Source organism: Microcebus murinus, chromosome 25 (genome assembly GCF_040939455.1).
Source record: "Microcebus murinus isolate Inina chromosome 25, M.murinus_Inina_mat1.0, whole genome shotgun sequence".
Taxonomy (NCBI): domain Eukaryota; kingdom Metazoa; phylum Chordata; class Mammalia; order Primates; family Cheirogaleidae; genus Microcebus; species Microcebus murinus.
This window is the reverse complement of record NC_134128.1, coordinates 17,413,747-17,436,418: the sequence shown is the minus strand read 5'-3', so window position 1 is coordinate 17,436,418 and position 22,672 is coordinate 17,413,747. Positions and strand designations below refer to the sequence as shown.

Sequence of the window (22,672 nt, the reverse complement as noted above, 5' to 3'; positions counted from 1 at the left end):
TCTGACAACCAAGCAAACAAAATTCCACCCAATAGTGGTTTCCTAGGCAACAAGCACAGATACGGCCACTGGGGGAAAAAATTGAAAACAAGAAAAAGCGTCACAGCATTTCCAGTAGGCTTAAGAAATGCATTTTAATTGTCAAAATGTCACAGACAACAATATTGAAAATCATTTCATTGGAAATGATTCAAAGCAGAATGCCATTTTCATTACAGCAAACGAGGTGTGGGGAAAATAGAAAAATTAGATTCTCTTCCTTTGCTCTGAATTAAATAGGGATGGTAATCCATCTTATTTGATTTTGCAAAATATATCTGCATTAGTAAAAATTCTAATATGCCTCCTTAGTTTCCTCTGCAAATATGACCATACAGTGATTCAACGTAAAAAGAAGAGAACCGCCCAGGATGATGGGATGGCGTCAGGTAAAGCTGTCCCCGGCCATCGTCTGGTACAAAGACAAGCTCATACCTGCTTAGGTCATAATTGAAATGGCAAACCACACAGTTCACAACTCAGATTCAAACAGAACAGGGCTGTGCATACTCACACTCAGCTCCGGTTTCTTCATCTATAAGAAAATGGGCTTCGATTCCATCTTTTTAAAACCTTTCTGGCTCTAACAGCTTTTGATTTTTAGAAATAAAGTATAGAAGGGCTGTTTTGTCTAGAAACACTACTTACAAGATAAATACTATATTCTAAGCCATCTTAAACCCTTTTCTTTATAGGACTTCAACTTTGACAGTTAACCTTTAGAAAATAATTTTCGAAATGTCCAACTGCCTGGCTATTAAAATGTCTGTATCTTGCACCAGCTTTTATAACTAGGATGGCATTTGCTCTTACATCTGTGTCAGGAATACTTACTTGGATTAACAGAAATGTGCTGGATGCCCTTAATCTATATTTTCACACAATATGTCACTACAGTCTATATTCTCATCCAAAGAATCTTTTCAGTCAAATGCTTAGTCAATTTAGGGACTTAGGTTGAATTGATTAAGCAATTCAGTCAAAACTATCAATTTAGTAGCTACGGACAAATATCACTAAAGTGTTTTTCTGATAATTCACCTCTCAATGATTGGTAAATGAGAGAATGAATTGCAAAATAGATATTCCAAGAAAGGAAATGTCCACTAGTGTTTTCTTTCTACATTGTATATTCAACAAAACAAGATTCATGCGTTAAAATTCATTTTTCAGGGCAAATCACCTGCCATTGAACTTCATTAGATCAATGTTAAGGCCTTAGTGAATCAGCTGCACTACTGAAGTGGCCTTGAGTATCTATGTGGCTGCTCTTGTATATGTCTTCCTCTGCGATACATACTTATTCTCATATAAAAGCTAGTATAATGCAAGACATGCAAGACTTAAGAGAATAAATGGATAATTCACAGCAAAGTGAATTCCAAGAAAAAACAGCAAATATGTTGCCTTATCCTAATGTCTTCAATCATTCAAAAAATGTGCCCAGTCTGTGCTTGACACAGGATTTCTAGAGCTGGTTCATACCACTGAATGAGAACAGATTATTAAATTTTCAGGAATTAAGAGTTGACTGTTAAGTAAAGTCATTATTAGAAATTAAATTATATAAACTTCCCACTAAAGAAATTATATTAAAACAAAGATAATGCTCTGAACTCTTCACTAAGTACTCACATATTATTATTACCTATGCTCATAATGCATTGACTGCATCTGTACAGTGGAAATATCACAAAATGGTGTGTGCTACTACACATTTCTTCCCAACTCTGTGTTCAGAGACATCACCTTGGTACCTTGAAACTGGCTAAGATATGCATATTTATACCATGAGAATAGGCAAAAGCTACAAACCAGGTTGTTGTGGTTTTCAGAGAGCCAGCTGTTAAATGTTTACCAGCACACCAGCGCATCTACAGAATCCAAGCTCCCTACTCTCCTGCAGTCACCAAAAAGACAAGGCACTACGAGGTTAGGTAGCAAGTCTATGAAATCAAGAAACACCTACCAGAGAAAACATGACTTGAGCAGAGTCCTGAGGGATAAGTCAAGTGTAGCCAGGTGGGCAAGTCATGGAAGACAGACAAGAAGTTTTATCAGACAAGGGGGAAATAAGATGCTTATGGCTATGCAAGACGGAATCTTAGTCAAGAAATTCAAAGAGCCCCAGAGTGCTGGTTATGAGGCAGAGAGAGAGAGAGAGAGAGAAGGCTGAAAAAACACAGACATTTCTTACAAATATTTAAAAAACACTAATGTTCTTAACTGTATTAAAAAAAACAATGGAAAGCTGCTAAAGCTTTTTAAGCACTGGGGTAGAAGGAAGAGAGATGTGAATTATTAAATAACCACACTTGATTCAACCAGAGAATGTACCAAAGAGTTGCCCAAGAGAAGATGCAGAGAGTGATGAGAAGCGAGGCCCATTGACTCTAAACTTTCCCGATAATGTAACACTATTAGCAAAAACTTTCTGAGCATACAGTATTTTTATTTATCTATCATTTACATGCATGCTCAATTCTCCTAATATAAACATTAAACATATACAAGGAATGGGAAATTTAAAATGTGAGATAATAAAATACAGATATATGCAAAGTCGTGATATTCCTTTTCCGCATTACAGTGGCCCTACAACGCCGCATCAGAGACGACTGACGAGGTCAACTTTGGGACCAGAAATGTATGCTGCACAGGATTTGGTGAGGCTTGCAGAGCTGAAGCCAGACCCCACTCTCAGGAGAGAGTAAACTTGTGCAAAGACACACCACATGACAAAAAACTTCAACACTTGACAACCTGGCTATGACTAAATTCCTTCACACTTTGCCTACTAAACACATCACCATTGTCTGGCGAAATTTACCAGCACTCAATTTCACCAGGGACAAACATAAAACGTTAAGCTTATTAACTAAGATATCATTTCTTCATGCTTATTAGTACAAAAAAACAAACAAAAAAAAAAAAAAACCCACAACAACTCAAAACGAGCACAGCCAAAGCTCTGTGTTCTGGATCCTACCAGAGCCAAGTGGAACTGCCCATCGATGTTTCCAACAACTGCCAAATTACTGACACCATCCAAGGCACAGTCACAGCTGCCCACAGAAACATTACCTAAGAATTTCAAGATGTTTAAGCAGAATTCAAATAAAGAGAAACTGGAGCTGGTATGAAGAACACGTTTATCCACATCCTTGGGAGGATTTATCTCCCAAATATAATCAAGGGTAGATTCACTATACTTTCAGACATCACTTTGAAAACTGAAATTAGAGCAGAACACTTTTGATTTTAACTTACATTTAAGCATATGTGAAATAAAACCAATGGATCGAAACAGCTGTCTCTGAATATCCTGCCCCATTAAAAGGGACAAGGCTACTCGGAGAAATGATTAATTCCAGGTACAGGGCAGAAGATACACTAGATGAACATGGACCACGCTATCACGGCAGAATGCAAGGACGCTATCACCAAGCCCACAGGAGCTGACTTAGAGAGGTCCCACCGCTACAAATGTGGGGCAAGTTGCGCACCCACAGCATAATCACGCAATAGGTGGAAACAACTATGTTAATGTTTGTAAGTTCTTAATGATACTTTTCTTTTAAAAAGAAAGAAACTACACCAGGAGGATGTAAGCCTGGAAAGCCAACGTATTATTATGAAAACTGATACACAGATGGGATTAAGAATTTGCTTTTCCCTTACAAACTGTACCTCAGAGGAACAAAATAGTTGACAAATTTCTCTTTATAGAAATGTCCCAGCTAATAAATAGGAGAATTAGAATAACAACACATAGCAAACAAAGTAACAGATCCAGGCAATAATTACCAATGGCTGCTCAAAAAACAAAGAACGACCACACTTTATGCATCTGTGGATGCAACCACACACTACCTAGAGATATTACTGTCAAAATTAAAATCAGAATCATATCAAGATTCTACGTCTAGCTACCAGTTTATAAGAAATGCAGAGGATATAAGAATATGGTAGATATCACAGGGATGGACTCAGCAAAATCCAGACATGGGGAAACCACAGGAAAAACAAACCCAATTTCAATGAATAAATTGAAATGCACAGACAGAGGAAGGGTGGTGGTGGTGGTGGTGGTGGTGGTGGTTTGGGGGGGAGGGAGAGGAACCTATAGCTAAAATAGACTTAAGAGACTTATCAAATGCAACGTGTGTAGTTTGCTTAGATTCTGATCTAAACAAGCCAAACAGAAAATCACACTTACAAAACAGGGAAATTTTAACAATAATAATATATAGCATTAAGTGTTGTCTTTTGTTAAGCAGTATTCAGGTTATATTAAAAAAAAGTTTCATGTTTTAGAAATGTGTACTAAAACATTTTCATAAGAAATGCCACGCGGTCTGGGATTCGCTTCAAATCATCCAATTTGGAAGAGTTTGTGGGAGTACAGCCAAAGTTAGATTGGCCATAAATTGATAATTGTTAGAGCTGTTAGGAGGGTATAGGGTTTCATCATACTATTCTCTTTAGTTTTGCATATGTTTAAAATTTTCTCTAATAAAAAACATAATAAAATACAAATGATCCATCAACGTAGAAAGTTTTAAAGACAAGTGAAAAATACATAACATGGTGATACTGAATATAGCTGGCCCTCCATATCTGTGGGTTCCACATCCCTAAATTCAACTAACCAAAGACTGAGAATATTCAAAAAAATAAAAACAATGCAACAATAAAACTCAAATCAAAAAACTCAGTATAACAACTACCTACATAGCATTTATGTTGTATTAGGAATTATAAGTAAACCAGAGATGATGTAAAGTATGTGGGTGCATGTATAGAGGTCATATGCAAATTACCGTGCTATTTTCTATCAGGGACTTCAGCAGCCAAGGATTTTACTATCTGCAGGAGGTCCAGGGCTGTATGAGGTCCCTCCATCCCCCTGCCAATTAGGGTTAAATTTAAAAGGAAAGGTGCCTGAAGTCACATATTCACCATGATGATTTCTACAATATTTTCTGGGCTATAGGTGAATAAATCTCTTTAGAAGAGGCTGTGCTGACTTCATACAAGATTCACTGAGAAAAGGTTCAGTTTTACTGAAACAATTTGCTAAATCAAGCCTCCTAAAATGCTGTTTCCCACAAGTTAAATGAGCTAAGATGCAACGTGAAATTTTACAACATGATTACTGGGTCCAGGTGTGGCCTGAACCCCATTTACTTAAATGCACTTTGACTTTGAAAAGTAACAAATACTACTACAGTCTGATTTCTTCCATTTTTAAGAATGATTAAGCACATTTTGGTCATAATCAAGTTACAGATATAAACCAGTTACATTTGACCCACACATACTTAGATATTTTTGAAAAATAATTCAAGAGGCAGTAAACAGTATGAAGTAATGGTGAAGAAATGTGAAAAAAATACTTGTCTTATTTTGACATCCCTGAGTGTATTCCTAAAAGATGTTCAAAAAAATAAAACTTACCAATAAGATTAGTAGATATGGAAACAGAAAGAATCAAAATATTTAATTGTGAGTCACATAAAAACTAGAAGCTTGAAAACCACAGGAATTGACAGCAAATTATAAAAGGCAGTCAGATGTAGACAGAGAGAATTCCCTTATTTATTAGCTTCATCTGATTAATAATTCTCTTCAAAGTCTATCTGGGGAAGGAAGGCACATGTGTGCTATGCAGGTATTTCTAAACTCAGGGACACTGTTTACAAAAATAAATCAAGAAAATAATCCACAGAACATGACATTTCATTTATTTAGAGATATATTAATCACAGAAAAAAATACCTGTCCCATGAGTTTTATAAATGTTATTTTCGTGTCAACATGACATTTATGTCATTCTTTATTCTTGCTGTGGATATCTGAAGTACAAAGGACTGTATCAATACTCAATTTTCAGCCAATAAATAAATAAGGATAATAATTTAGGTGTGAATATACAAAAAAGTCAAGGAATCATTGCAACACACACCCACCCACCTTTTCTAGACATTTTCAGAGCACCACACTATGAACAGCACTGACTTTTGCAGAAGAGAAGAACACACATAGACCCGGGCATCATCAATGATGCTGAAACATCATTTGCAACTGAGAAGTCAAGAGACACAGTCACCAATTTCCTGAGAATAAAACGATGCCCCAGTCGTTACTCAATTTGTTTAGTTCAAAATGTTTTTTTTTTTCTAAGTATATATTCTTTCTTAAAAGTCAGTAAGGGATAAGAACCACAACTATAAAACTAAATCAAACCTTCTCTGAAGCAAAGAAGCCTTGCTCTAAGATCTGAACAAAACTGCAGCGATTCAGTTCTGCCTTGACAATAAAAGAAGTGAATGAAGAGGCATGAGTAACTCCAAAGCAGGCGTCCTCAAACTACGGCCCACGGCCACATGTGGGTGTTTTTGCCCATTTGTTTTTTTACTTCAAAATAAGATATGTGCAGTGTACATAGGAATTTGTTCATAGTTTTTCTTAAACTATAGTCCGGCCCTCCGATGGTCTTAGGGACAGTGAACTGGCCCCTTGTTTAAAAAGTTTGAGGACCCCTGCTCTAAAGCAAAGAGTGGTCACTTCAGATGTGCTTTCAGTAGCAATATCTTCTAGTTAAGAATCTCGATAGTCTATGATGATAGAGTATTGCACTGGTCAGTAATTGACTCTAGTCAGCTGAGGTTAAGGATGTAAAAAGTTATTTGTGAGGTTTCCATATCAATATACAAGCTTGGAGGATGCATAAACATTGAAATATGTAAAAATTGTGCCCAGTGGAAAATATTATAAAACATTCCTTCAGTGTAAAAAACATTCCTATTAAAGAAATTTGGTAAATAAAATGAAAAGATCAAGTATATCTTTGAATGTGGATCTATAATACATATGAACACTATTTTTTTAATCACACTGCATTATCTAGAACCTGAACTGAATATTCTGTCTCTCTAAACCAGCTCTGCCCAAGGCCATGCTTGAGACCATTCCTCCTACCATTCCTGATACCACAGGGGGCTAAAAAGAAAGGGGAGTAAAGACCTCCCTCAGTGTCTGCGGGGCACTGGGTCAGGACCTCCCGCAGATACCCAAATCTGCAGGTGCTCACGTCCCAGACACAAAATGGCATAGTATTTGCATATAACCAATGCACACCCTCCCATATACTTTAAATCTTCTCTAGATTACCTATAATACCTAATACAATAGAAATGCTATTTAAGTAGTTGTTATACTGTAATAAACAGCTACAAAATAAAGAAGAATATAGGACACATACAAAACTAGAAAAAGGGTGCTACACTTAAGAAAATCTTAACTCTCTAAAAGATTGGTAAATACCTAAGCATCCACTTCTTCACACACACACAAAACCTAAGCTGCAAAAACCTAATAGCAAGAAGGCCTCTAGGTAGGTGTGCTCATCAAGACTCATTAAAATGAGTCTTCACTCATTTTAGAAGCCTCACTTCAAAACAGAATAGAAATATAAAATAGCTCAAGAATTGGAAATGATATAGAAGTTTACAAATGAAAGTTACATCAAATTCTTAACTACCTTATAGTCCAATAAGTAATACAATAACATACATTGCAATAACAAAACAATATAATAACATAACCTATGTTATAATGACTTTTAACACTCAAAAGTAAACTAAATCACAAGGCAGGGAAGAGAGCTTGAACAAATAAGAGTACTTGTGAAAGAATGAAACTGCCCAACAAGTCCAGTATTTACAATTTGTATAAAATTTTTCTAATCAAAGTTCACACCTACCACATGGAAATCTATAATTTAAAAATCTTTTTAAATTATGCAAAAGAGCTAAATATCACCCAACTCTTGTTGCCACAGATTTTTTAATCAAGCGAACATAATTACAAAACAATAAGTAGAGTTTTATTTTTACAAATATTGCCCCATTTGGCTCATTTCAATAAAAACTGCTTTCAAAGAAATACTAAAGAGGTGGTTTGCCCTTCACTACTCATTACTTTCCTTCCCAGTGTACTTAAATAAAAATAATCAGTGCATGAATGTTGGTGGGTCATTCAGACTCACCTGATGAGATCACCTGCTCCTGGAAGACAATACACATACAAAGCAATGGAAGTGGTATTTTTGTCATGCTAGTCTACAATACTAGAACATATGTATAACGTTGGCCCCCAAAAATGTCACATCCTAATCACTTCACAGATGTGATTAAGGTAAAGACCTTGACAGGAGATGATTATCCTGGAGCTATGGAATATATACTGTTTTTCCCCCAATATTCATGCACTGAAATTCTAACCCCCAAGGTGATATTAGGAGCTAGGGCTTTTGGGGAGGCTTCACACTCATGACAGCAATTAGTGTCCTTATTTTAAAAAGGCCCAATGGAGTTTGTTTGCTCCTTCCACCATGTAAGGATGCAGCAGGAAGGAACTATCTATGAGAAAGCAAGCCTTCCCAGACACAGAATCTGAGGGCATCTTGATCTTGCACTTCCCAAACTCCAGGAACAGTGAGAATTAAGTTTCTGTTGTTTTATAAACTACCCAGCCTACAGTATTTTCTTACTGCAGTCTGAAGGGACTAAGATACTGGTCCCGCTGGATGATCCCAGTGTCTTCATCTATTCAGGATAAAGTAACCAGAGCTTTTTTTTTTTTTTTTTTTTTGAGACAGGGTCTTACTCTATTGCCCGGGCTAGAGTGCAGCAGCTCAATCACAGCCCATTGCAACCTCAAACTCCTAGGCTCAAGCCATTCTCCTGAGCATCTGGGACTATAGGTGCACACCACCGTGCCTGGCTAACTTTTAGATGCATTTTTGTAGAGAACAGGTCTCGCTGTGTTGCTCAGTCTGGTCTTAAACTCCAGGCCTCAAGCAATCCTCCTGCCTTAACCTCCCAAAGTGCTGGGATTAGAAGCATGAGCCACCATGCCCAGCCCCACGTGAGTCCTTAAAAGTGGAAAAGAACAGAAGAGCCAGAGAGAGAAGAAAGACGATGGGTCCAAGAGATGCAAGGTTGCTAATGGCAGAGACGGAGAACAGAAAGGTCCACAAGCCAAGGAATGCAGGTGGCCTCCAGAATCCATAAAAGGCAGGAAACTGGATTCTTTTCCCCTAGAGCCTCCAGACAGGGACACAGACCTTCCAACACCTCGATTCCTGCCCAGTAAGATCCACACTGGACTCTGACTTATAATAAATTTGTGTTGCTTTAAGCTACTAACTTTGTGGTAATTTGGCATAGCAGCAATAATTATATGCATAAACACATAGGAAGAATTATATACATGCTGCTCTTCAAAATTGGGGCAGATAAACTATACATTTATTTTAAGTGGATTTCCTAATTCGGAGGAGAAACAGCAGCAAATCTTGGACAAAAGTGTGAAACAAGGACAAGAGAGCCAGTAACTTCTCTGGATGAAGCAGACAGAACCACATCCGGATCCCTACCCATGTGGCTCTCCCCATCCTCCCCCTGCAGGACGCATGATCCTCCCAATTCTTAACCATGGATAACAGGTCCATATGCAGAATTCAATGCAGTTTTGTTTTGTGTTTTGTTTTCTTTTTTACAACCTTGTCCTTGTTTCTGCCTCCCATTCCCAACTCTCTCACTCTGGTTACCAAAAAAAAACCAAAAAGGCTAATGTCAAGTAAGAGTAGATACCCACATACTACTCATGGAAACTGATCACCAACTCCTTTTTCTTGTTCTAAATCATAAATCTTTAGGCTATAACATCTCTGCCAGGCAATAGAATATTCTTTTCCAATTCATTAACACAAATTCTGTATTTAAAATAAATACTTCTCACCGCTGATTTAAGTAACAAATTAACCAATGGATCAGTGATGACTCAAATTGACATTTTAATTAAATGTGATGATAGGTTGAATAACCTAGCAGTACTCTGAAATGCCCTTTGCTTACTGCTTTTTCCCTATTATGGTTGGACTGAGGCTTCCCTAATAATGCAAGTCTAATTTCCCATCTTAAATGTTTTATCATTAAACATTTATCTTAAATGATGTTTCTTTTAAAAAATGATTTTTCTGAATTTACATCCTTCCTCTAAATCTTTCCACATATAAACTTCACTAAATATGAGCTATGTGTGCATATATGTATATCTCCATGTGCACACACATTTTATAATATTAATATATTTTAAATTATCACTAGGGTGCTACTACAAATGGACAAGAAAAAAACATTGCGTGCAATGTGGAAGAAATACAACTGCAGCACAGGTAATAGGCTGTTGTGTTTGCTGTATTTACCCTTCATTGTAAAAATAAGAGTTGAAAAACAATGTATAGTGGCTGCTTAATCCCTGATAAGCAGATAAAAAATTTAGAGTATAGAAAACTTTCTGCAACTTTGAGAGTGTACAGAGAAAGGCAGTCCACGCAGGGAATACATAGTGTGACAGTATTTAAGAACAGGCAGGGTCGATGGTTTGGATTTACGAGATCAAGAGGGAGAAAGAGTAGGTAAAGCCTCCATTTATGGAGTTATTAAAATTCATGATTTTATTTAAGTGTAGGTGCTTTCAAATGTCAATTTGAGAAACATATTTAAAGAAGCGGCAAATGAAGACACAGAAAATGTTTATTTAAAAAGACCTTCATTTCTGAGAAGGTACCATCACCAATCGTTCTTTAGCACACACACACTCAACATGCATTTCCGCATTCACAAGCCACACTGTACACACACACTGTAGCTCCTAGATTCTTTAACGAGAAAAATTATTTGCTGATATGCAGACAATGAATTGATAATGTTCATAAATTCGTGATTGACAAATCAATGTAAATGAACTGAGTAAATACAACATAACACAATGAATGAATGAACTGATTTAGAAGTTCTTTTTACCCCCACCTTTAAGAAGTAACCCTCACAGACTACTAGTTGCCCATTGGATGGAAGAGTCAGAGAAGGTTACAATATCAGAGGCATGCTTATCAACAACTGGCTGCCTTTTGTGTAGCCTTCCCTCTGTCCTTTCCTATCTGGGATTGACGCAATGATCCTGAGACAGGAGGTACATCCACAGCTGGGGACAGGAGCCAGACAAGAGCAAACAGAACTCGGAACACAAAGCCATTTCTGACACTAAAAGCAATGAAAAAATAAATATGCAAACATATTCTCAAGAAGTAAACAAGAGATCTATAAAAGAGAAGAAAGGATTTTATCTGCTGGGCTTTCACGCTGACAAAACAATCCACGATATGGGTCTCTTTGTGACATGCGCTAATAGAAAAAAGAACCCAAATACCTGGTTGAAATGGAAGATGAAAATGAAAAAGAAATCTTATTCACCAATGTATTATATCATACAATCTAATGCTGTCTTTTGAAAGCACACACTTTGATGCGATTATTTTCTCTATGTAACATACTTCTTATTGCCATCTAAAAATGGGCTTGCTTGCTTTGATTTAAATTAGACTTTATTAACAGATGCAAAGCAATATTGCCTTTACAAATTTTCAGGTGTAAGTAACTATTTCTGCATGTAATAAACAGATACTATAACTGAGCAAATAAGGTGTATTCCCATACAAAGGCAAAAGTCCAAGGCAAGACCTCAGAGCCAAGTAAAATAAAATAGTCCAAGACAAAAAGAACTGACAAGTGAAGTCACTGGGCAGTGGGGGAATCTTTAGGGTAGAATAAATTAGTAAAACTGTTTTTCCCTAAGACTGATTTCAGCAGATTTTGAATAATACAAAGAGCTTGGTGCACAAGGAGTCCAGCTGTACACGGTTTGTGTCTAATCTCAAAGGCAAATTCTGCTGAAATCTGTGACTCACCTTGCACTAAAGTGCCACATACCAAGGGTATGGAGATGGCCCACAGGCAGCACTGTGAACCCCCAGGGACAATGCTATCCAGAGGAATACCAGGGCACTGTCCAGGGTGCTACAGTCCTGTATCTATACCTGATTACGTGAGGCAGAAAATCTCTACAAAAATAATACTTCTTGGGCCAATGGACTGCCAATCACTATTATTAAGTGTAAAGTATTTTATTACACAAGTGTGAAGACTTTTTCAAAATGTAAGTGCTTCACATAAACACAATAAAATGTAAGGGCCAAATGTTTATTCTACTTAGAACTTAGAAATAGCGTCACCAAGTAGGCACCCAGAGATGCTTTGGCCCCAAGACAGGTGTTTAGAAATGCCACAGTTAAACCAATAAAGGGATCTGGAGGTATACTATGTGCATTTCTGGTCATACTTCTGCTTGTGAACAGGAAGGGCTGAGCTGCAGTTATGCCATACACACAGAATATGTTGTTATTTTATATTACTGAGCTTCAGTTTCCAAATGTTTTTTAAAAATAGAGGAGGTGGGCTGGGCAGCTTCCTAAGGAAATGTTATATTCAACAAAGTTATGAAAATCCAAACGCCCCTCGTTCAATATAGCAATGGACTCCACGGGGAAAAGCCATGCATATGTCTCAATTTTCACGTGCTCAATGGGAGGAAAGGATTCCTGGGTAAAGTAAGCAGATATAAATGACATGGAACATTGCAAAGACTATAATGTTACTTTGGAGTGTTCTGATGCAAGGACCACAGATGAAATGTTTCAGCCCAATGAAGCAAATGATCACTTATATTTTATTAGTGTGTTTTAAAGCCTGAATATTACTTATGATCTGATGTGGGGAAAATATATCTTGTTCATTTTTTTATGGACAAAAGAACGTGAAAAAGGCAAGCTTAAAATAATTATGTAACCAAAATCATCGTATGTTGATAACTGGCTATTTAATTGGAAATCTGAAGGCTAAAATATATTTCTTTGTGATCTCAAGTAAGTGAAAAAGAAGATTTTTATTTATGGTATTTAAATGTAGTCCTCTGGAACAAACAACTTGGTTCACAGACAGTACGCCCGCTGCTGAACTGCTGTCGCCTGACAGCCTGTCTTATCTGCCAAATTGCTCATTAGGTTTGGCAATTTTCACCTGCGCCTCCAGTTTATATTTCAGCAGGGAATAAACATCAGTCTGCTTTTACCATCTTCTGCAACGAGCTTCCAACACCCTCTTTGTAGCACAGTGCCTACCCCCCACCTACAGCCCCCCACACACACCTTGTATACATACCATTATGTTTACAATGTCAACTCAGCTTTCAGCTTTGGAAGCTAACTTAGCTTAAATAAAGCCAAAATGCAAGAGAGAATATGCAAAACAAGCCTCATTTTTCAATATGAAGTGGGCTGACCAATAATTAACTTAATATTTTAACCCCCCCCCCAAAAAAACACAAACCATGTGAATTGAATTTTTTTTTAACTGAAAGAGTTGACAATTTTATTTTCACATTTCACAATACAAATAAAAACTGCCCTTTTTTGGTTCTACTTCTTCCCTTCAAAACTATTCTCTTTGATAGCAAGGGGGAGCAAGTCTTCCTTATGTTAAGGAATACTTGACCCAGTATTCCTTACTGGGTCACACAATACTGTGACCCAGAGTCACAGTACCATGATCTCCTGGTGAAGCAGAACAAGTAATATAAAACTGACATAAGGAGACCTCCCCTCTATCCTTATCTGTCTGGTCGAGTCATTCCAGGCCCAGTGGGCACCATCATGGAATGGGCGGGAGGTCTCATCATTGGGGGCCTAGGCATCATTGGCATGTGGCCTCCCATGGGTGGCCTCATTTGAGGAGCAGGTCTCACTGGCATCATTCCTGGAGGAGGAGGGCCCCCCATATAAGGTGCTGGCATCATACCAGGGTGAGGAGGACCCGGAAGACTGGGGGGAGGTGGAATCATCGCCCCTGCAGGACGAGGAGCAGAGAATGGAGTAGGAGGTATTTTTCCTTGTTGAAATGGAGCTGTTGTTTTGTCAATCAGGCTCTGAGCCTGCTCTTCCATCCATTTCTGATAGTAGTCTTTCACATTTTCCTTGTGTTTCCTACCATTACAGTGTGTCTTTCTCACAGATGGAGAATCATGGGTGAGGTACATGTCACAGTAGTCACAATAAAACTTGGGCATGTTCTCTCCAGGCCGTTGGCTACTCCGTTCTGTGACGCACAGAAATGAATTGAATTTTTTTTAATGCTCATTTCAGAGAGTATTTCTGAGTGAGGCACAGGTGACAAGAGAGCAGAAGACTCCTCTTCCAATTGGATCTAACCCATCTAACCTTTGTTATTGGCCTGAAAGAATACTCCAAGTTGTAAACAAACAATAGAGGTAATGTGGCAACCAGAACAAAGAGGTAAATGAGAGTACTACTCAGCTCTCTGCCTCATTCTGCTGATGCCTGCCAATGAGCACTGTGACACTGAAGGCAGATCAATATAAAAAAAAGAAAAGAAAATACAAAGAGAGATACTTTATGGGCAAAAAGCACCAAAGATATAAAACAAAATGTCTGAAACCCCATAAAACAACTTCTGATGGAATACTGTTTTTCATTTTACAGAAGTAAAATATTCACCACCAACCCTGCAATTAGCTAGAAAATTACAATAATTACAGCAATTTTGTATCCCATCTCCAATCCAATTAATAGATATATGACCTTGTCAACATGTAATAATCAGATTGCATCTACAACAAAACTGGATGGGTTTTATATGCTGAATAGAACTAGCACAGTAAGAAGGTAATTATTTGAAATACTGAGAATACCATTTGTATGCCATGCTCCACTTCACAAGTTAAAAGGAAATACAATAGGAATATTATTTCTATTCTCAATATGTGTTTAAATCAGATCCAGAAAATAGTATTCTAGTAAGAGTTAATGTTAAGAGGATAGCTCTCTAAACCAAAGATGTTGGACTTTCTAGAAAGACAGACTCAATCTGTATATCATTGGGCAAGAAAAAACTGAAGAAAGACATCAAGAAGGGAAAGGAATGCAAACTTATGACACAATCCCTCTACATAACAATATGGGTATTTCTTTAAGTTCTAAAAGTTAGGAAGTTAGTAAAATCTAAATTAGGTAAATAACATTTTAGAAAACAAATTTCCATGCAATGGATAAAAAGTTAACAAAATTAACCTAACTTAGAAAAGGTTAAAAGTGATTAAAAAAAAAATCTTAAAAGATAATAAAAAGGAAATGTAATGAATCACATTTTGTTCCCCAAAATTTTTAGAGCAGTACTATTTGCAGAAATTTTATTAATACCATCACTGGAGCATATGCTATTTCCAAAGGAAACCTAATTCTTCAGTCTGCACCTTCCATGAGACATTGAAAAACCTAAATTCTGGGAATGAAAAAGAATCCTGCCATGATTCTAAAGGCAGGCTACCTCCAAATGTCTGAATTCTATAAAAATTCCTTGAGAATTATAAATAGAAAAAAAATGTGAAAAAAAATGACTAGATTTGGACTCAATGATATGCATATGAACTGTACGTCCCTGAACACTCTCTCTAAACCTGATTTATTAATATTTCAAATAGAGATAGTTAAACATATATCTCAGAAGTGGCTCCAATTTGACACCGTATGCTAGTACTCCACTTCATCTACGTAAGGGGCCAGCAATGTCCTATTCAAGAAGACGAGTTACTTGGGCTCGAAAACATCTCAATCCTTTGAACACCCATAAGAAGCGGGTCTGCACTCAAGGGACATCATTATCATGATCATTCCAAAACCTTCTGCTAATCTAGTGCTTATCGTGTCACTGTAGTACACCTTTAAACATTATCTCATTGCCATTCACAACAATCCTCAGGTAGGTACTCAGATGATGGAACTGAGGCTGAGATGACAAACCTTATCCAGTGTTCATGACGCGATTCTCTTGCCTGCACTCTTTCTGAACCATAAACACTCTATGCTCTGTCCTAGAAAGCAGTATCTGAATAGGAAGCTCAGATTGAAAGCATAAAGTAGAATATAGTCCCACTCCACTTATCAAATTCTGGGTGAAAAAAAAAGAGCCCTCCCATTTTTCCCATTCTAACATGCTTTCCCACTCCTCTGCCTGTCTGGGAGCCTCTGCCAAATGCAAGCGATGGTGTCTGCCCCCCCCACCCCACCCCCATCCCACCATAGAAAGTCTGAATAAACAGCCTTTGCTTGTTCTCCATTCGGATGGTCTTCATTTATTTTCACATGAAAAAAAGCAAAATTTGTTACGTATTTGTATATTTGCACTATCTGGATCAATTATATTTTAACCATGATAGTCGTCACGGTAGTATATTTAAATTTTACAGAAAAATTAAAAGAATTACATTTTTAATAGAGTTTCTTTGTTGCAGAGAAGTATGAAAAAATGAACAATGAAAAATAGTCAAGCCTAAAAGATAACTAGGTTAAAATTCTGAGCTATATGGAAGTGGGGGGAGTTCAAGGAGAGAAATTAAAGAATTAAAGAAGTTCCTTAAGTGTGTTTCCTAGAAATACAAAAAAAAAAAAACAAAACACCTTTATTGAAGATAACTTTGAACGTAGACAGTATACTGAATCCATATGTAACCCATTCCTCACTTCCCCAGCCTGTAATACTTTGAAGCTAGTTCCAGATACATCATTTTAACACTAAATAGTTCAGTATGAATTATTAAAAGATAAAGGCTCGTTAAAACATAATTTCAATAACATCACACCTAAATAATTTCTTAATATTGAATACCCAATTAGTGTTCTACTCATCAGCACATAAATGTCATTGTTTTTAGCTTCATTTAAATCAGGATTTAAATAAGATCCACACATTATGGATGGATTTTATGTATCTCAAAAGTCTCTGCTAATCTCTACATTCCCTCTCCATCTCCTTTCCACCCCACGACTGACTTACGGAAGAACGTGGGCCATTTGTCTTATACAGTTTCCCACCGTCTTGACTGGCTGGCTGCGTCACGCTGCGTCCCCTGTGGTGTTAACACACTTCGTAGTGCTCTGTATTTCCTGTGAATTGGCAGTAGGATCTAGGTGTTTGATCAGACTCATGGTTAATTTCTTTTGTCGAGGCTACCTTGTAGGAGGTGTCGTGCTCCTCCATCAGGAGGCACACAGTGCCTGGGTGTCTCTCCTTTGTCACTTTTATTTTATGTTAGCAGTGGCTGATAACTGTCTTAGTTCATTTTGTGCTGCTGTAACAGAATACACGAGACTGAGTAATTTACAAACAAGGGGAATTTATGCTCTGGTAGTTCTGGAGGCTGGGATGTTCGAGATCAAGATGTTGGTACCTGCTGAGGGCCTTCTGACCGCGTCCTCACACAGAGGAAGGCAGAAGGGAAGGAGAGGATGAACATGATGTCCTCACATGGCAGAAGAGTGGAAAGGAAGAGTGGGGCTCCCTCACATCCCTTTTGTCACGAGAGCCTTTATGACCTAACCACCTTCCATCAGGCCACACTTCTTCACATTGCTGCACTGGGGGGGTTATATTTCCAGCACACAAAATTTGGGGTGGGGAGGGGGACATACTAAGACCACAGCAATGATCAATACCTAAGTCCATTATTTCATCAGGAGTTGCAAAATAGTAATATTCTATTATTATTAATCTTCATTTATTACCTGGGATACTTATTAAAAAGTAACTTTCATCTACTATTTGGTTATCCAGTGATACCACTCATATAGAAAATGCAGAATAGATGACTCATTCTTTTCTTACATCAACAGTTTTCCAATAATTGGTTCACTTGCATCCTTTACCTCACTCAAGGGCTTATTTACTTATTATCCATGCACATGTTTATTGCTGTTACTATCCTTGATGTTCCAGTTGTCCCACTGTTGGCCAACGGGCACATCATGTCAGCTCCCAGGCCCGCCAACACCAACTAGTAACCTCTCATAGTGTCCTGGGGTTTGCTAATATGACATGATAATCCAAGGTCATCTCATTCATTTCCTGTCCAGACCTGAATTCATGTATTTCTCTAAGGAGCTCTATTCTCTTTTAATGGGAGATGTTATTTCCAGAGCACAGTTTGGATGTGAGAAATGTGAGTTAATGGGTTGGTCACTGATTCTAGGCAGTTTCAGTGAACACATACAGGACTATTCCATCCACGTTCTTTTTTTAAAGAAATAAAAATTAAAGACTATAAAATTTTCATATATTCTCCACTAACATTCATTTGTGTCCCTTTAAGTCTATGCTAAGAATCCTGGCTCCTCAATGACAACGGGAATGACAGAATTGAAACACTGCAATTCCTCATTTCCTTCACCCCATAACACCCACCTAAGAATCCAAGATTAACAACACCAACCAACAGTTGCAGGGTTCTTGTTTGCTTTTTTCCTTAGGATACATCTAACCTCAGTTGGACAAATTACTGTGCTGTAAAGTTACTTAAAATAGTTACCCCTGGTATGTTAAGGCCACCAACTAGATATATATTTATATTTAGGTATTTCATATTCATTTAAGAATCATTACCTGTTAACATTTTATTATGGATAGTAACATTCATTTAAAACATTTATTTTAAAAATTAAAATTGGATTGTTTTATAATTATGGAAAACATAGTAAGGTTCCGATGTCAAATATATGAAACTAGGTAGTATAAGTCCAGTAGTATAGTATACGTCCTACAAAAGTCCTATGAAACTAGGTAGTTTAAGTCCACTCTGCTTCCTCTATCCTATTCTTTTTCCCACAGGTATTTATGTCTTATGGTTATGTGATGTTATTCTTTAACATAAGAAGCTTTTACATAAATAGTCTTTCACTGTGTGGTTTGTCATTTCTTTGAAAGTTTTTTTATTTAAAAAAGTTTGTATTTTTGTTCCAACAATTGTACTAATATTTTGTGTAATACTACTCAGAGTCCACCTTTTCTTCATTATTGTCCATCAGTTACCTACTACAAACCATATCGTAATTAGCTAGTAACCACAACCTTGTTCCTTTAGTTTAAGGGTGGTATGCAGAACATTGTTCAATATACTGGACTCAGGAAAATCTCTCTCAAGTTTCAGGTAACTGCTAGTGTGACTGTAAAAACAATGATTCATTCAGTTTAGGGTTTCTAACCTTGGCTCTACTTGAAACCTGGGCTGGTGAGTTGTTGAATGTGGTGGACTGTCTTGTGCTTGTGGGATGTTTAACCCTATAGGTGGCCTCTATGAGATGCTAGGAGCAATCTCCCACACACACATCTACCAGTCGTGATAACCAAAAATATCTACAGACATTGTCAAATGTCCCTTGGGGGAAAACCACTCCTGTTTGAGAACCACTGATTCAACTAATCAGAGTTCTCTGTACGTACTAACAAAAAAGCTCAAGGCCAACTAAATGGCAGCATGTAAGAAAACACAAAAAGACCTCAAGGTGAGAATTCTGTTGATTAAACCCATCCGGGCTTTATCTTAATAACTAAATTGAATACCCATGTTTCAACTGAAAAAAAGAATTATACCCTATTTTTCTCACCTTCCATCAAATTCTTTTCAGAACAAAGGGTGTAAGTGAATTCATGCACTGGAAAACAGAGGAAGTTATCATTCTTTCTTCAAGGCAAAAATGAGGAGCTTATCTGAAAGTCTTTATTAATCATGCCCCAAATTAGAATTATTCCTCAATGGAGCAAATTTCTACATATTGTTGGCTTCTTTATTCCTGATCTGTAAATAATGAAGACTAGGAACCGTAGCTCTTTGACAACAAGGGCACGATGCCGGCCAGCACAGACTTACATTCCATGTGTGAATGAATGTCATTAATACAGCATGAAATGGCGTTTTAATAGCTAGATGGCTCATGTGTGATGGCAATTTTTACATAGTCACAAATGTTGTATATAGTAGATGCACAACATGTACTTACCCACCGCCTGCCAAGGCCTTAAAATCTAAACAACCTCAGTGTATAAAAATCAAAGCAAGAAAACAAGATTTGCATATTCTCCCACTGGTGGTTGCAAGACAACACATATGCTTCAAATGTAACTTCTTTTTCTCAATAAAAACAAGATAAAAGAGATATTTTGGGTTTAAAACAGCATTTAAATTTTAACACATAAGGGCCAGCCAAATGTGGGTGGTTGTGTATGTTAGAGATTTTGCTGAGTCCAGGGAAGACAAAAGATAAAAAGGGATGGACAGTATGCCATTCCAATTCTTCTAAAGTCCACACAGGATTTACCTTTCCTCCAAAATTTCTTATGGTGCAATAAATTATAGGTGCTTCTTGCTTTAGGAGACACACAAATACAAAACCACAACAGTAACACAACCAGAGTTTTGTATTTAAGTACATAAAGGTGTACTCACAAAAAGACACTATTTTCCAAACTGTAAGTACCTAAATACTTACACGATTAGTTAAAATTTTCTCAAATTTGGGCAATCTATGTTTTACATAGGCTCATTCCAAGCAGATATCCATTAAATTGTGGGTTTAATGAGCTAGTATATAATAAAAGAAACTAGGGTAACTATATGCCACCACACAGCACCTTGTACACCACGCACTGTACCTGCCCCAAATCTTGAAAAACACAGTCCAAAGTAAATCAAATATCAGACTTTTAAAATGGTATTAATATAGCCATGGACTAATGTTACTTCCACAAAATTAATTTAAAATACATTTGCTTGTATATATATACAACCAAACCTAAATATCCTACATGTAAAGAAATGTTCAACTCAAACAACTTATAGCAGTCGTTGTACTCCAAGGTTCCCAGGAAACATTTTTCATTGTATCTGGGTCTCATCTTGTCCAGATAATAGAGGGCAATTGTAGGAAGTTGTTAGCACTGGTCTTTGCCTAAATAGAATCTTCTAGGGCTGTGGTCTTCTCCCCAAAGGCTGCAGTCCTCTCCCACAAGGCTGCAGACTGGTACCACTCTGTGGCCTGTTAGGGACCAGGCCACAGGGGTCCACACCTCCTGCCCTGCCCCATCCATGGAAAAACTGTCCTGCGTGAAACTTGAATGAGGGGAGCCGCACAGCAGGAGGTAAACAGTAGGTGAGGGAGAGAAAAAAAAAAAATCTGTATTTACAGCCACTCCCCATCACTCACATCACTGCCTGGGCTCAACCCTGCTCCACTCTCACTCCATTTGGAAAAACTGTCTTCCATGAAATAGGTCCTGGGTGCCAATAAAGTTGGAGACCACTGCCCTAGGGCATTACTTACACATCCCATCTTGCACTATTCCTTCTAAATTCTCTACACATCTATATGGAACACTTTTCCTGTAGGCGCTGATGAACAACCAGATGTGTTAATTTTTAAATATTCTTCACTTGTTCTCTTTATATATACATTCAGAGCAGAAATGGTTTTGAACATATAGAAGCAAATTGTGAAAATGCCATAGATTGCTACCAATGCAAAAAAAATGAGAATATGGATGCATTTTAGAAGAATAAACTATGCATTCTAACCATTACTTATATTTTATATGCTAATTTTATGTTATATAAACATATATGTTATATAAACATATATTATTTATCCATCTATATCTGCAGATGAACTGAAGACTATCAGTAAACCCACACAAGACCAAATTTTCCACCTAAAAAACTGATGTTTCCAAATAGATATTCCTAAAAATAACCTACGAACTTTTAAATTTCTTGAAATGGACCTTCATACTCATAACAACACCTCCATTATAAAATTATATAATTACAAACACTAAATACTATTTCTCTAGCAAAAGTACCTTACTTTTTCTGAGTAAGCCTTCCAGGAATGGCTAACGGAATTCTTCAAGCAAGTACCCCAGAAGAGAAATACCCTGTGTCGTCAGATTGCTAATAAAGAGTCACTGTGTCCTATATCCCCTTTTCTTGAGGTGATACTGTAATAGCAGCTCTTCCAGATCCCACAAGGTAACTTTCAGATAAAGTTCAAATAATAGAAATAATGGTTGCAACCGAGTTGACTGTCAGTTAACGATGCTATGTTTTGTTCCCATGCAAAGCCCTCTGATTATTTCTATTTTTTCCAACATTCAGATAAACAGAAAGAAAAATCCAGATAAATTAACCTGAACTATTGCTCTTATTTGCTGTGACCGAGCAATTAAAAGTATACTAAAAGTAAAGTAAGCCGTATCTATTAAAATGTGAAGAATTGCCTACTTTCCTTGCAAAAGACATTTGCCCAGGTTCTAAACTTCATCAATATTTGATAAAAACAGATAATGAATTCCATTTGCAGGAGCATGGATGGATAATAAAAGTTGGTATCCTTGTAAATTAAGATGAAATGTGCAGAGAAGAAAGAGCTTTTTACTTACTTGCACGAAGGACTGAAGGTGTGACCTCAATTTCACTCGTTGCTTGATAAGGCTGAAAGGCGGAAACATTGTTGGTGCCAAGTTCACTACCGAATATCTCTGGGCTCTGGGTACCTGTGGAGCTGGCACTGGTGCCATCACCCCCATGATGTGGATCTTGCTCATCGAACACTGCTACCAGCTAGAAATGAAAGGCAAATTTGCATTTATAAGTAAAAGCATTTAAATTACTATGCCAAATTTATACTATTTTGACATAAATCTTTAGTGGAAAAACACTAGTATGCATGACCCTGGAATGTTAAGCTTTAGGAAGTAAAACTTCAAAGAAAGTGTTTCCCTGAATTTTGATGCTTTGCTTTCACATATCTAAGTTGTATATTTCA

At 37.2% G+C, this 22,672-nt stretch overlaps 1 protein-coding gene across 20 annotated transcripts in view; it reads right to left on the bottom strand.

Annotated features, from left to right (window-relative positions):
• PARD3 (par-3 family cell polarity regulator) overlaps window positions 1-22,672 on the bottom strand; it is a 575,331-nt gene that overhangs the window by 324,753 nt on the left and 227,906 nt on the right. For all 20 annotated transcript variants that reach the window (XM_075997631.1, XM_075997634.1, XM_075997636.1 and 17 more), the window contains exon 3: window positions 22,287-22,467. In XM_075997631.1, coding sequence (XP_075853746.1) covers window positions 22,287-22,467 — 181 coding nt within the window. The remainder of the gene's footprint in view (window positions 1-22,286; window positions 22,468-22,672) is intronic.